Here is a 16,655-nt window from a genome sequence, read left to right as displayed (position 1 = left end):
GCACATATAAACCATTTGACATGATAAAACAGTCACAAATTACTATTTTAACAATGCTGTATTTAACTTGTTGCTGAAACAACATTAGAATAATTAGTCAATTGGGTTAGTTCCACACAGGCGGGCTGTGGATTGAACCCTGGTCCTCAGAAGTGTGAGGCAGACGCGCTAACCAGTGACCCACCGTGCCTGCTCTCTTACATGCTATGTATATTATATGTACATTTCATATATCTAAATGGCAAATTTCCCCATTATGGGACTTCTTACATTACAAATATTTATTATGCACCGTGGCATCCCAAGGATGCGTCCTCTCTCTCCTGCTCTTCTCTCTCTAAACAAACGACCGCACCTCAACACACCCAGCTGTCAAACTCCTGAAGCTTGCAGACGACACCACAGTCTTCGGCCTCATCAAAGACGATGACGAATCGGCGTATCGACAGAAAGTGGAGCTGTGGTGCGGCCGACACAACCTGAAGCTGAACACGCTCAAGACTGTAGAGATGATCTACCATGCCGCTCAGCTTCTTCCCTCTTGCCATTAACTTTACACACATTACTGGTAATCTCTGATTGCTCAGTGACTGTGTTTTTATGTTTTTATGTCTCAAAAGTATTCACTGTGAATTGACTGTCTATTGTCATACTAGAGCAGCTCGAACTACCAGAGACAAATTCCTTGTGTGTTTTGGATTCTGATAAAAATAATATACTTTGTTTAGTTCTTTATTACTTTATTTATTCAGGACCCGTGTTCAAATCCGGCCTCGCCTGTGTGGAGTTTGCATGCTCTCCCCGTGCCTGCGTGGGTTTTCTCCAGGTTCTCTGGTTTCCTTGCAGGGTAGGTTACTTGAAGACTCAAAATTGCCCATAGGTGTGAACGTGAGTGCGTATGGTTGTTTATATGTGCCCCGCAATTGGCTGGCGACCCGTTCGGGTGTACCCCCGCCTCTCGCCGAAATATAGCTGGGATAGGCTCTAGCACGCCCGCAACCCTAGTGAGGTTCAGCAGTACAGAAAATGAATGAATATACTTTTAACCTGCCCACATTCTGAAGTGACATGTCCAGTGACCTACTAATTTATTTCCGGTTCAGACGGCGTCTTGTGTGTCTATGAATTATTTTACATTTATATATCCACGCATATTAATTTACCTGTTATTTGGTTGTCCAGACTTGGTTAATCAAGTCAGCGTTCAGTGGTTTCCGTAACAAAATACGGACATTCCGTAACATTTGACAGCTCTGCCACCCCTAAGTGAGACTCCATCAAGGAGCAGGAGTGTATGTCGTTACAGTCAAACCCTTTCAAATGACTTTTTAACAGTCATCGTCTGCGGTGAAAATGTGAGACTTCAGGTCATCAAAGGTGTTTGTTTTTTTTTATTTTATACAAGTGTAAGAGGAAAACCAGGAAAAGATCTGGAGCAAGACAGGATCATTTGACCATGACTGATGTAGAACCTGACCTATTACTATTAGGAGATGTGTTTATTCACTGAACACAGATGACTTCTTACAAACCTAACATTCTAATGCTACTTGAACATCATCTCGCAAGCTAACTTTACACAAAATTCCAAGTACAGTATTATTCAAAATAAGATTCACGACGCTTGCATGGCATTAGGGGGGAAAAAATTAAATTAATGGGTTAGAAAATGACCATCCAAATCAAAATCCCCCTATGTTTGTACATTTCAACATTGATCAACATTTTGTAGATAAATTTGCCTCTAATATCGCAAAGAAACCTTAGTTCAAATAACTGTCAGGTATGACATTATGCAGGACAGCCATTAAATCTTTTCTGCATCAATGAACTGAACTTTTTTTTTTTTTGTTTAAATTAATTCCCATATATATTCTGAAAGATGGACCGCTGTCATGCAATGTCAAGACACCGCCATATCCTGCAAAACCTTAGCATACCATAGCATTTTTTACAAGTTGCCTGGCAATATTTTCAAACCAATTCACGTAAATCAAATGAGAGGGTTATTGATAATATTATACCTTTGCAGAAATGTGCTAGAATGACGCCTTGAAAGTGAAATTTGATGTTAAAAGTTAGTCTTAAGAGGCCAATGCAATGGTGTAGAGGTATTTAATGCTGCCTCTCACGCAGACGGCAACCAGTGCCCCATTACCCAGCCAAGGCTGAATGGGTTACGTGAGAAAGAGCATCCGGAGCAATAATGTTCCAGAAGAACCATGTGAGTGACCCGCTGTGGTGACACCTGATGGGACAAGCTGAAAATCTCAACAAGCAAGTCTTAGAGGCCTTCAAAGGTTGCATGTGTTTTCCACGAGGCAGGAGGACCTTGACCACTGAGAAGTCCACCCTAATGTCGCCGTCGCATTGAGTATAAAAGCCGGTTTGGTCACAACAGCACAGCGGTGTGCTGTCGACACAGAGCTTGCGAATCAGTAGGCTTCTCTAAGCCTTTGTCCATCTCTCTAGTCTAGGACATAGAAAACAAGTGTGTTCACAGAGCCTCAGCTCAGCAAGGCTGGAAGAATACAGTGTCACTAAATCTGCTCTTAGTTCTCAGCATGAATGTACATGAATGCAGGAAGGTATAATATACTGTACTAGTGGGGTGAAACCCGGACTTCATAGGTGGCAAAGGAACAATGCATGTTGTATGAACATTTTAAATAAAGAGATGTAAAGGTATGTTTGTGTGTGTGTGTGTGCGTGCGTGCGTGTGTGTGCGTGTGTTTTAAATCGTGCGCGTGTGTGCGTGTGTTTTAAATGCCCCAACTACCAGTGAGTGAGTGAGTGGGCTGCAGGGTTGCTTCAAGCTCATTGCACTTACAAAACCACGAAGACACTTGGCATGAGCGCTTGTTAAACCTAAACTCAAAGACCTTAAGTAGCAGCATTGATACTGTAGCTCATTATACCCCTATTAAAATATGCAAATCACTCTGCAGTCTAGCCCAAAGTCTGGAATTAAACGAGGTAACATTTCAGTTTTATTGAATTGACTTGTCAGGAATATAGAGCTCTCAATCAAACCAAACTTAATGATTGTGATTTTTTTTGACACTCTTAATACTAGCATATCAGGCATAAACTTTATCCCACTAATGATTACAGAAACAGAAATATGACTAGTATCCATCCATTTTCTGAGCCGCTTCTCCTCACCAGGGTCGAGGGCGTGCTGGAGCCTATCCCAGCTATCAGGCGGGGTGAACCCTGAACTGGTTGCCAGCCAATCGCAGAGCACATACAAACAAACAACCATTTACACTCACAGTCACACCTACGGGCAATTTAGAGTCGTCAATTAACCTAGCATGCATGTTTTTGGGATGTGGGAGGAAACCGGAGTGTCCGGAGAAAACCCACGCAGGCACAGGGAGAACATGCAAACTCCACATAGGCGGGGTCGGGGATTGAACCCCGCACCTCAGAACTGTGAGGCTGACGCTCTAACCAGTCGGCCACCGTGCCGCATATGACTATTAATATTACATTATTAATATTATTATCATAGATCATTTTACAACTGAGCCGATGCGAGTCCTGGGATGCACATGTCATGGAAACAATGAGTCCTAGCCCCGGAACAATAAGTCCCTGCAATTTAGCATCAGGGAATACAGATATAGTAATCCTCCGCTACAACACAGTTCTTACTTCACGGTTCCGCTATATTGCAGATTACAGCTGTTAATCTTTTATATGGTTTGTACAATATTTTTGTGTTATCCATTGTTCTTGCTCTCTTTCAATATATTATGCGTTTAGGCCTGCCATGTTAGCAAATATTTTTAGAACAATGTATTTTCCCCAAAACTTTCAAGATAAATGATAGTATCGTTGACGTTTTTTTTTTATGCCACTGAGATAATGATAGTAGAGCATAATAAAGACTTACACACATTTTACAAATTCTGCCCTGGTAATCAAACATATGAGCACAACTGTGTAATGTTCTCTCATTTACCAAATTAAAGTAGGGTTGGATTTCACAATAAGAGTTAAAGCAAATAAAAAGAGAAAATTATACATGTTCAAATAAAGTACTGAATTTAAGAAAAATAAAGTATGAGTTTTCCCTTTCCTGTTTGGCATCTTGACACAACTGAATTCTCAAACAATTGTACATATTTTAATTTAACAAATCCTAACTGAACCGTTTTAGAGGTTATGTTTGTTGAAAACCTTTGTTTTGATTCATAAAGGTGTTTCACATATTACAGTATATGCACTTTTAATAAGAGCTCTCAGTGGGAACTTCCCACTTAGCGTTTGTGCATCTTAGCATTTTGTGGCGTATTAATACATTAGGTTAATGGCTGTGCATTTATGAGCTTAGACCAGCTGACTAGGAATAAGAAAAATATTCATTGTACTACTACACATTTTGGAAGTGTTCAATTTGTTCAAATTAAAATGAAAAAACCTCAAGAGAGAAAAATATTTCCTTCATTTCCCTTCATCAAACTCCTCCTCTGTTTGGGTACATGTTCCATTTTACTCTCATTCCTCTCTGGCCATGTTTTCAATGTTTTTCACCGCCTTGACTCAAAGTTTTGCTACTTACAGATCATCAGATTGGCCGTATGTCACACAGTGACTACACTGAGCAAAAAGCACACTTTATGTACCGTTATGTTTGCGTTACTGTCCTTGTCACGGTAATTAAAACAAAACAAAAAAAGCCACACATTCGATGGTACTCGTCATTGAAAGAGACACTGCAGCCTGCAGCGCTAACGTTATGTTAGTAAAGTGGACTAAGGTTAAGCTTTTCCTTCATCTCTGGGGTCCGTGACGCGGCGTCATACTTGGTGGACAGAAAGGTCCGTGTTACGACGAACGGGTGCTCACCTTGCACTTCACCATGAAATGCGACCACAGTTTTGTCTTTCTTCTCTCTCTTCTGCAACTGCTGTCTTGGCGCTTCTGAGTCGAACGCTTCACTTATCCCGTCCACGCATTGGTGACATAAGCGTGTTGTGTCATATACGGCATCTTCCGTCTTGACGACCGTCGCCGCGGTAAACCTAATTTGCAGTTTTACTTTTAAATGTTTTTTTTTTATGCGCAAAATGCAGATTTTGACACGGAAACTGCAATGCGAGACCGCTTAATTCAACCCTTGCACATGTTGCAATGTTGCACATCAGTGGACGCAAATTCACAAAGCTTTTTGCGTCCCCCATACTTTTTCTTTCGTCAGGGATGCGGGACGCACATCAACGCAGATCCCTGTATCCATCGAACCGCTTATCCTCACTAGGGTCGTGGGCCTATCCCAGCTATCTTTGGGGCCAATCGCAGGGCGCAAATAAACAAACAACCATTCGCACTCACATTCACACCTACTGGCAATTTAGAGTCTTCAATTCACCTACCATGCATGTTTTTGGGATGTGGGATGAAACTGGAGTACCCGGAGAAAACCCACGCAGGGATTGGAACCCCGGCCCCGCCTGTGTGGAGTTTGCATGTTCTCCCCGTTTGCATGTTCTCCCCGTGCCTGCGTGCGTTTTCTCCAGGCACTCCGATGTCCTCCCACATCCCAAAAAACATGCATTAATTGGAGACTCTAAATTCCCCGTAGGTGTGTATGTGAGTGCGAATGGTTGTTTGTTTGTATGTGCCCTGCGATTGGCTGGCAACCAGTTCAGGGTGTTCAGGAGAAGCGGCTCAGAAAATGGATGGATGGATGGACTTATGTACTGTATACTGAGTATCTTCAAAAATATTCTCTAGTCAGGTCATGTATTCTAATCAGTTAGGCCAACCCAACATTACAACATGACAGAAATAATGGGTGCTAACTTACTGTAATTAAATTACTTTATTGAAATTAAATTACTTCACACACACCGAAACTTTAGAACTTTTTAGCATAACGCCAGCATGTTTACGTACAACTGTTAGTGCTAGCACTAGCTTGCTAGGCTACACAACGTTTTGTTGGCTGCTTGTGAGCCGTATCGTGTTAAAAGTACGTGAACATACCTCAAGCAATCCTTGAACGAGTGTCTTCTCCCAAGCGCCAGTGATCACCACCACCACACGTTTTTTCCCCCATTTTGTTCTTGACCGACACAATACACGCACGATCAATTGTTGTGGTCGTGGTAACGAGTGTATTCAGTCGGGTTTGATTTGACAAAGCCCAGTGATCGTAAATGACGTCAAAAGACACATGACAAGGCTAAAAATAAAATAGCTTTGAGATTCACATATACTGTATACAACAGAGACGCGGAGTAAATGTCTTTTGCAGAGCTGATCATTGACGTCATTGATCAAATTGGGGAATTATGACATTAAAGCCGGTCAGCATAAAATGCTAATTATCGGTCGATACCGATCAACTCGATCAGATCGGTGTAAAGTCTAAATAATATTAATGTACTTTTAAATTCATAGGACCATTTTTTTGTGTGACGTAGCGGCGGCGACGTACTAATTCATTTCCGGTTTCCGGTCCCTGTGTAGCTGTCTATTATTTTGTATTTCTGTATTTTAATTTTGCTCTTCCAAGTTGGCTAATCACCACTATAACACGGTTCCAACCAGACCAATGTGACAAGTGTACTGTACCACCCAATGACTTATATAGGTCTTTTGCGACTTCATGTGAAAGCTTAGCAAATACTAGCGTCCCCCATCTAATCCTCCCCCCGTCCTTCGTCATACGCTAACTGTATTTTTTTGACTGTCATGGAGACAATGATTAGTGAATTTGCATTTGCTGCATTGATAATGGGCGCGAAGTGCACATTCGCCTCCGTGGCTCAGCATCGTTATTTAGCTGTACCTCGTAGTTAGCCGGGGCGGTGCAAAATAGCATGCAACGAGCATTCCCCTTTGTACTTGAACAGCGGAAAGCAGCAAGGTTGGGCGACCATGCTAGTAGCTGCTAGCATGATGACGTAAATCCCACGCAGTTCCCATAATTCATTGCGACATGCACATTTGAATTATTACAGTAAAAAAGACGTTCATCTTTGTTGTTAATGTGTGTTTATGTTACCAGTAGTTTGTTCGCTGCGCGTGTTATTTAACATTTATGCTTATTTTACATTCATGGTTGATTTATGGCACTATGTCATTATCAAACCGTCAGTGTAGGCTTTGTGTAATAAAGTGACCTCCCCGTCAGTTAGACTGCATGTTCAGCAAAGCTCTATAGGGCTTTGTGTGGTCATATTAAATCATTAATTATTGTGAGGTTAACACCCTCACGTGTGCCATGTTGTTTATGTTATTAGTTTTATTACGGTGCTAAAAGTCTTTCGGTACAAAAATTCACTTTTTGGCTATTTTTGACTGAAACGTTTTGGTGGCCCAAACTGAAGAGATTCATTCTATTTCCATGTTTTGTTTTTTGATTGATAAAAATGCTGTAGAGTTCAGTGGACCAGTCCTCTGTATATGATGGCTGCAGTACAAGGAAATAAGAATAAGACAAAAGACTTACTGGCTGCTTGGATGCGTGCCTTTCGGCTGACCACCAGCCCAAAAGAATTCTGGGCCATACACTCATAGTCCCCTTCATCCGACGAGTTGTCAGATTTGGTCTTGAGGAAGTGGCCAATGAGGAGAGAGCCATTGATGAAGGTGGTGTGATACTTGTCCTGAGTTAAAAGCATGCTGTTGTGCCTCCATTGTGTTGTGATCGGGGGGATACCATCCACCTGGCAATGGAGCATAAGGGGTTGCTCCTGCACTGCGATGATGTCACTTGGCTCCAGGGTGAAGGAAAGCTCAGCATCACACGACACACCTGGAAGAACACACCCAAAGATCACAATGCACCCTTTTCAGTTACCTGAGCAGAAAGAGAGAGGGATCAGAGTCCAGTAGGTCAACGTAAGTGGACACTGATACTTTTTCAGTGAGTTCATTTGATGAATTCCTGACTTTCTTCACAACCCACTGCAAACAGAAACAGGGGACGAATTAAAGACTCTGCCTTAGATGCGTGACGCAGATCTAATTAGACCATACAGGTGTGCATGATGTCTGTGAAAGCTATGAAATGATATGTTCATGATATCTGGTCAATCTGCTTTATCTTATGGGTTGATCATCCATATCCACAATGGGAGTCATCCTGGCTTACCAAACAATTACTGCTACGACTGCAGTTGTTTCCCTTGGAATCCTTTTCATATCAACCTTTGGATGCAAACAAACAGGAAGTATGCCCGTGTTGCATATCACTTATGAGGGCTCACCATGCACCTCACGAATGAAATGCTTTGAGTGTGCTACATTACCGCCAGGCAGAAGGGAATGCATAGTTTATAGAATGAATAGACACGATTGCTTGAATACACATGTAATACGCACATTCAACATGTGCTAAAACAGATGACTGGTGGCTACTACCTATTCATTGAGGGATCTTGCATTTTCTTTTCCATTAAAACAAACCAAATCCGTGAAATGTGTTTGCACTTTGCCAAAGGGATTTCCTTCCTATACTGTATGAGCGCCTCCAATGTTCAATAATTGTGCTATCTGTTTGGCCTCGGTAGAGAAGGCGGGGGGGGCGGGGGGGGAGACAACAATAAATAGAGGATGTAAACAGCCTAACCTGACTTGGCCCTGTAAAAGAGGAGCTTAGCAGGCTCGCTAGGTATCATGTTTCAGCTTCTGATGGACTAAGCACTACCAGTCTCTGTCCCCAAGTCCAGGAATCTGGTGGTAGGGGAGGGGGCTAGTGAAGGGCAGCAGAGGGGGTTGGGATGAGGGCACAAAGGTCAAAACAGAGAGGCTTCATCGATGAAATTTCAGCCGAGAAATGCTTCAGGGTTTGGTTCAGAGAAGGAATTGGCTGAGCACGGTGATCACATCAAGACCCCTGTGGCCCCCTCTTTTTTACTCTGAACGAGCAATGTAAGTAAAAGGGCCATGGGACCAGAGAGACATTGGTGCTGCCACACTTGTGAAAAACAAGGGGGTGGTAGTAGAAATATTTAACCCTTAGCTGGCAGATGCCGATTCGGCTTTGCTTTTCCAAATAATGCACAAGACACCTTACTATCTCTCTCTCTCTCTCTCTCTCTCTCTCTCTCTCTCTCTCTCACACACACACACACACATACACACGCACATGACTTCCATGTTTTCAGACAGCAGCCAGCGGGACCATCCTAAATGTGAGCATCATGCAGCCCGACCGGCATGTATAAACAAGTCATTTATAAATGATTTACTATGATATACTAAAATGATGACGGACAAACTGAAGACACTGAAACAGTATGTTGATTTCTTTGGAAAACATAATGTTGTCCCGCAATAAATAAACTCAGGCATTCAAGTTGATAGTGCACTCATACTGTCTATACTTCTTTTTAAAATAATAAAATCACAGTCGAATCCGTTGGCCTGCAGAATGCAATGTTAACTTGTTAATGACTGTGGCATGTTGCCAGAGAGACTGGCTAATGCAATCCTGACCTCTGAATGGTAACAAGGCAAGAGGCAGTGCGAAAAGGTCAGAAGAAATGATTTTGAAGACAACACCGAGTCATCCAACATATCCAGAATGTTATGAAGTTGTCATCAACAAGTTAAGGTCATTGGTGTAGGCAGAACTTTGAGCTACAGAAAAAATGAGTAAAACACATGCCTACATGATGCCGCTGATTTTTTTTTTTTTTTTACAGACTGAAGGTTGCAGACTTGAATGTTCCCAACTTTAGACAGGGAGGGACATCCTAGTTCATTTTCCATGCATATAGATGAGACATTTGTATTTTGTAAGACCAAAGACAAGTTGTGGCAAAGTGTGGCTCAGGCACTGGCTTACTTATGACAGATTTATGTGACTGACTGGCAAAAATATTGACTGAGGTGAAACCATTTACACAACCACAGACAGACACAACTTGACAGAACATGTAGTATTGGGCCACGAGCGCCACTGACAGCAGCAAGTCATATCAGGACACAAAACAGCCCACTTTTCCCTCAAAAGCCCACCGTCATGGATGCCAATCGTGGATCGAATCATATAATAAAAGTTAAGATGATTCATTGCTTTTCTTATGTTTCTTCCGTTCTATTTCAGCAGCCATGCTGTGAGCCAGTCAGTACATTATTGTGTACCATTGAGAAGAAATAGCAAAAGAAATTTGATAAATGGTAGGGCAGTGTGTAGCGATGTACATATCTACACCACAGTCCCAAGGTTATAGATTCACATCTCACTTAAAGACAGCTGGGACAGGCTTCATAACCTTAATGAGGACAAGCACTACTGAGAATGAATAGATGTTTCAAAAAATGTTTCGGGAAGTACGCTTTTTTCCTTCCTATCAGTTGGTTCTCCCTGTGCTTCTCTTGGTTTCCCCAATAGGTTCATAACGTGCAGTGCAGGCGGTGCAGGGAGGAGTTCAGCAGTAAAGTCCTACGACCACAACAGAAAGGTGCTGGATCATTCCTCGGTCCCAAGTTGTTTGCTGTATGCATTCTGATTAGCTTTCATGTGGATATTTTCTGTGCTCTGGGTTTTTGTTGTTGTTGTTGTTGTTGTTTTCTAGTGATACTCCCTGGTTTATTCCGTTCTCGTTGGTCAAAGTTGATTTGTACTTTGTAATTTAACATACTTACTCGTACTCCCACCCACCCGCCCCCGTTTTCGCTTCTTGTTGGTGTAATGGACAGGTGTTGTAATTATTTTGTCAATATGTTTGTGCATGGATCAACAACTACTTTACGAAAGCTACTCCACTACTATGCTAATAAATGACGTAAATAGATACTGAGGAGAGCTCGTGCGGAACAATTTCTTTCTCATACAACTTTTGGTGCTGCATAAACAGCATTGTTTTCTCCTTCCTGGTAATAATATTTTTTTTAAAAGTGCATGCAGTGCTGATAGCTCCTCCTGTAAGATTATGCTCTGTAATTTACAAATCAATACTATTCTTTTCTGGCTACATACAGTACAGTGCTGTGAAAAAGTACTGGCCCCATTCTCAAATTCTTATTTTTGCATAGATTCCCCACTTTAATGTTTAAGATAATCAAACAAATGTAAATATCAGACACATATAATAACCCAGGTGAACTTAAATGCTTAACTTAAATTTTTTTATTCATTTATTAAGGGGAAAAAAATATTCAGTAACCTGGCCCTGTGTGAAAAAGCAATTACCCCGCTTGTTAAATCATGAATTAATTGTGGCTAATCACAACTTTTGGTTAATTTTCACTGATCACACCCAAGCCTGATTACCTCCAGACCTGTTCAATCAAGAAATCACTTAAACAGAATCTGTCCCAACATAATCAAACTGGACAAAAGATCTAAAAAAGCTGCAAACAAAATGACATGATCCAAACCAATTCAAGAATAGTCAGGAAATAAAGTAATTGACATCTATCAGTCTGGAAAGGGTTACAATGCAATTTTCTAAAGGTTTAGGATTCCAGCGAGGCATGGGGAGAGCCATCATCTTCACATGGAGAAAACATGGAACAGTAATGAACCTTCCAGAGAGTGCCTGGCCTATAAAGATTACCCCAATAGAACAGCAATGACTCATCCAGGAGGCCACAAAGGAACTCAGGATGACTTCTCAAGAACTGGGCAAAAGTGGCATCCATGGCAGAGTTCCAGGGCGAAAACCACTGCTGACCCAAAAGAACATAAAGGCTAGTCTTATTTTTTTTGCAAAAAAACAAAAACAAAAAAAAAAACACCTGAATGACTCCCAAGACTTTTGAGATAATATTATATGGACTGACGAGATGAAAGTTGTGCTTTCTGGAAGGTGTGTGTCTCGTTACATCTGGTGTAAATGTATTTCACAGTATTTCAGAAAAAGAACATCATATGAAAACCAGCATTTTAAGTCAACTTGGGTTATATTTGTCTGATATTAACATTTGTTCGATGATCTTAAACATTGAAGTGGAGAAACTGTGCAAAAATCTAAGAATAATTTTTCACGGCACTATATATACACCGTAGTTGTGACTGTGCAGTTTAAAGTACTCTGACATCCACACAGTGACGTGTAATTGCAAGGTAAAGTTGATGTGAAAATGCTAAAACTGTAATCCCGTGTAGTTATCCTCTTTTATTTTTAGCATAGATTTTCAGTCTAAAATCTGTTGAATAATGTGTTGCTGCAACTTAAACCACAAGAGCAACATAAGAGCCCCCGAAGTAAGCTATATTGTTAATCTTATCCCAAGATCCTCTGAATGATGAGCTCTCGCAGTGCTATCCACAGACGTAACTTTGATTATTTAATTGCTTCTTCTCAACTCGATTGAAATGTCCTCAACGGTGCCTTCATCTCAATTGAATTGAATCCAATCGACAGAGAGGCACTTGAAAGAGCTACATTTCTTTAACTTATTACATACATTTGAATTACAACAAGAACTGAGCCGTGACTCTGTTTCCCAATTCCCTGAAAAAGCATGTTATGAACCTATTGATTCCAGCCCGACCTTTGTGAGTCCCTGTGTGGGAAATATTCACTATCCTTCATTGTCTTTGAATTTGGGGGCCCTCACATAGACAGAAACTGTCACAGTGAACAAAAGGAACACACACCCAAAAAAAAAAAGAAAAAAAAAAGGGGGGAATTGGATAAGGAGGAGTGAAACAGACTTCACATTTAATTTGTACAAATAATCTCCCCAGCATGTCCACATATCTAAGTAGACTGAGCAGTCCAATACTTTTCATGCACACCCCGCGACATTGAATAAAAATCTCCATCCATAAATCTTCACATTTAACCGTAATAGAAAGTCATATTCTAATCTGAAATTGAAAGAAAGTCGCCATAATTGGCAACCCAGCACCCTTCGTGGCCATATGGCTCAGCCCAATAATGACCCATTAACTTGATCACTACATGATGTAATTCATGAGTTTGCTGCTTCTTTTCCTTTGAGAGCTCAATATGTGATATTGCCAGTGAGTGGCAAATAATTAGTTGGGAAACAGCAGTTGAGACAGCAACGGCTTTTGCAATGTGTAAAAAAAAAAAAAAAAAAAAAAAAAAAAAACACACTGTGCAACGCGTTCACGTCAAAACAATCGGCAAACTTTGCTTCACAACGCCGCACGTGGTCAAAGTGCAACGACGCGCCAGCAATCGGCAAAAGGGGACTCTGCACAAGTGACACAAGTTCAACTTCTACTATGCAAGGCACTGGTTTGCATTTATTGCTGGAATGAGCCCCCGACGGCGCACAAAGCTCCTCCAAAGTGCCACCCGCAACAGACCGCAGACGCTCTGCGGCCATGGTCCAAGTTCACGGTTACCGGTCATCATCGCGCTCATCCCGGTTTGCAAGCATGCATCCACCCCCCGCAGGAGATGAGACCGCGCACTGCGACCGTGTAGAGAATTGATCCCACTTACCCATGCAAGCATTTAGCAGGATACCCAAAAAGCACGGCGCAAGGCGGCAGCGCCTCTTGGATGCCATTTAAAACGCTCAATGAATCCAGCACTTGCAGAAGGCGAAGTTAATCGATGCGCTTCGGACATATATCCGACTACATATTCCCACCTACGGGGCTCGCTGAAGTCCGACAAGCTGTCGCCATTGCAACTCGATAGCAGTAATCTGTCAGCATCCCTCTCCTCATCCTTCTCTTCTTCATCCCATTCACTCCACTGGAACCCACTACGCTCTCTCTCTCTCTCTCTCTCTCCCTCCCTCCCTCAACGCACACGCAACTGCACGTGTGTGCTCTTGGAACAAAAGAGTCGAGTTCATCTTAAAAACGCTTCGTGAACGCCAACAAATAATCACTTCAGACCAACAATGCGACGAAAACGAAAGCATTGCAATGCCATTCGCAATGGTAATCAATAAGAAAGGCCTTTATCACATCGGCCGCGGACATTGGAGTAATATAACGCAGTTGACATGGATCACATCTTTATTTATCTGATGAGTTCGAATCTTTTTTTCCGCAGAAACCAAGCGCAATATGGGCTATACAAACAATTCAGCATAACAACAATTAAAGAGCTTAATATTCAATACGATTCTTAGTACAAGACCAAATGGGAGCCCGGTAACATTTTATAAAGGAAATCAACGGCAAAATATTCCCTATAAATGTGGGTGGGTTTTGTTTCAAGCGAAGCGGTTCGCCATGAGCGAATCTCAGATAAACAAGGAACTCTTCCACACGCTGGGAACAAAGCAGCGCTCTTAACCAATACTGTATTGCCCTCTAGCGGCTCGTACAATACATGCACGACCGCCTTTAGAAAAGAGACTGCGATACTATATTTAGTTTTGACAGTCATTTTCATTTAACAGCATGTTCATTATTGTTGTTGTCGTTTGAAGTATTGTAGAAATGCAGTGCATCGCAGTGAGAGGTGTTTCGAATACTTTTGTTTCCACAAGCATGGTACACGCATTCAGTGAGCAATTTTCCCTCCCATCCATCCATCCATCCATCCATTCATCCATCCATCCATGCATTTTCCATCCCGCTTGCCCTCACAAGGGTTGCGGGCGTGCTGGAGCCTATCCCAGCTGACTGTGGGTGAGAGGTAGGGTACTCCCTGAACTGGTCGCCAGCCAATCGCAGCATTTCCTGTCCCTTGCGATCAAAGTCAGCAAAGGCCTGATTATTGGATGTCTCTAAAAGATGATCCTTACCGATGTGTTGTGGTCCTGGACTGAAGGGCACCCTGTGCATTTCAGAAACAGCCCCTGACCATATAGTAGAAAATGATTGCTTTAAATGTTTTTTTTTTTTCATGGCCTAAAACACAATACAGTACAAAATGACTGGAAATAAATGTCAAAAAGCTTGAAAATGTTTGAAAGTTTATCCAAACGTACCTCCTCCAGCCGGGATTATTATACCAATACGCTCTTTGTGCTCACTCGTACAGTAATTCAGCACACTAGTAGAATGACGAGGGCTCGCTAGTAGAATGACCGTGTCTTTCTAGTAATGTTTTGAGTTCACTGCTAATGCCACTTTTGGCCTATTAGTATGCAAATAAACCTTAATGGTAAACTAGTGTGCTGCACAAGTACCACTAGACCTACTAGGCCCAACTAGTAGGCATGTGTCACACACCAGTAGCTGCCTAGGCCCTACTAGGAGTCCAACTACTATGCAGAAATGTCATAGGCTATTGTAGTGGAAGGCAGTAAAAGGAAAAAAAATGGTACCAGTAAGACAGTCGTTCCCTAGTGTACCCAAAAGTGTACTAGTACATGGGCCTTACGGTGGTTGTCAAAGATATTGAATAAATATAAACAGCTTTCCTTAGTGGTCAAAAAACTTTAGCCTCGCTACAAACTCGGTGATTGTGATGTGACATGTAACAACAACCAATTCGGAAGCGACCTATGGCTTGCAGTATTGCGATATAGCGGAGCAACTGGTTGTGTTCAATGTTTGTGTTATGGTTCTCCCACGTCATTCATCACGATTAAAATGACAAGGGAAGGCTTCTTCCATTTCTTCTTCTACTACTACTCCCCCCCCCCCCGCGCCCCCATCACTCTGCTCAACACACACTACAGCCTGGACTTGGAGTCGCCGTTTTTGAAATCTAAGTCATTCTACTCGCCGTGCGAGTTTGCTTCATTCACACTCGCCGGTTTTTACATGTCCCCCGCAGGCTAACATGGACGCCGCACTGCAAACGCTGGCTGACCAAGTAGAAGAACTTGAAAAAAAAGCACTCAGATCCAGACCTCATTAATCTTGGGGACTTTAACAAAGCTAAACTCAACCAAGAATAACAAATATATCAGAGCAATATATCCCAAGTGAACTTCAAATGCTGCTTTTAAATGGCGATTTCATTTCTTATTTCATTTGGTGCGGCCGACACAACCCGAAGCTGAACACGCTCAAGACTGTAGAGATGATCGTGAACTTCGGGAGGCATCCTTCGCCACAGCTGCCCCTCACGCTGTCCAACTGCCCGGTGTCAACCTTCGAGACCTTCAAGTTCCTGGGAATTACAGTCTCTCAGGACCTGAAGTGGGAGTTCAACATCAACTCCATCCTCAAAAAGGCCCAGCAGAGGATGTACTTCCTGCGGCTTCTGAGGAAGCACGGCCTGCCACGGGAGCTGTTGAGGCAGTTCTACACAGCGGTCATTGAATCGGTTCTGTGTTCATCCATCACAGACTGGTTTGGTGCCGCCACAAAGAAGGACAAAGTCAGACTGCAACGTACAGTCAAAGCTGCTGAAAATACTTATCATTACCCTCCCTTGAGGACTTCCACTCTGCCAGGACCAAAACAAGGGCATGTAAAATCCTCTTGGACCCTCCACATCGTGGTCACCACCTCTTCCATCTCCCTTTGTCATAGTGGCTGTTTGTTGTCATAGTAGAGTGGCTCCAACTACCGGAGACAAATTCCTTGTGTGTCTTGTAACATACTTGACCAAAAAAGCTGATTCTGACGATGAACATTTTAGTTTGAAATTTCACCCGAAAGCCGAATATCCCTAACCTTGTGTGAGAAATATACATATACTGGGGTTGGAGTTATGAATTGCATTAAACAAATGTTTGTTCCTATTTTGCTGTTTTGTAATATAAGTTCCAATTGTTTTCCAACTTATATTGGAATCATTTAGTTTCCTTCGCTTCACCACTTCGAGTTAATTTAAATAATTCAA

General features: G+C 42.1%; 1 protein-coding gene across 1 annotated transcript in view; it reads right to left on the bottom strand.

Moving 5' to 3' along the window:
• The window catches only part of igdcc3 (immunoglobulin superfamily, DCC subclass, member 3), an 81,410-nt gene extending 67,776 nt beyond the window's left edge, over positions 1 to 13,634 (bottom strand). The window contains exons 1-2 of the mRNA XM_061759004.1: positions 13,395 to 13,634; positions 7,469 to 7,774 (exon numbers count right to left, since the gene is read on the bottom strand). Of these exons, the coding sequence (XP_061614988.1) occupies positions 7,469 to 7,774; positions 13,395 to 13,461 (373 nt within the window). The 5' untranslated portion in view covers positions 13,462 to 13,634. The remainder of the gene's footprint in view (positions 1 to 7,468; positions 7,775 to 13,394) is intronic.
• Positions 13,635 to 16,655: the final 3,021 nt, after the last annotated feature.

The sequence above is a fragment of the Phyllopteryx taeniolatus genome, chromosome 2 (assembly GCF_024500385.1).
Source record: "Phyllopteryx taeniolatus isolate TA_2022b chromosome 2, UOR_Ptae_1.2, whole genome shotgun sequence".
Taxonomy (NCBI): domain Eukaryota; kingdom Metazoa; phylum Chordata; class Actinopteri; order Syngnathiformes; family Syngnathidae; genus Phyllopteryx; species Phyllopteryx taeniolatus.
The sequence above is the reverse complement of the archived record's forward strand: the minus strand, read 5'-3'. Positions and strand labels throughout refer to the sequence as shown.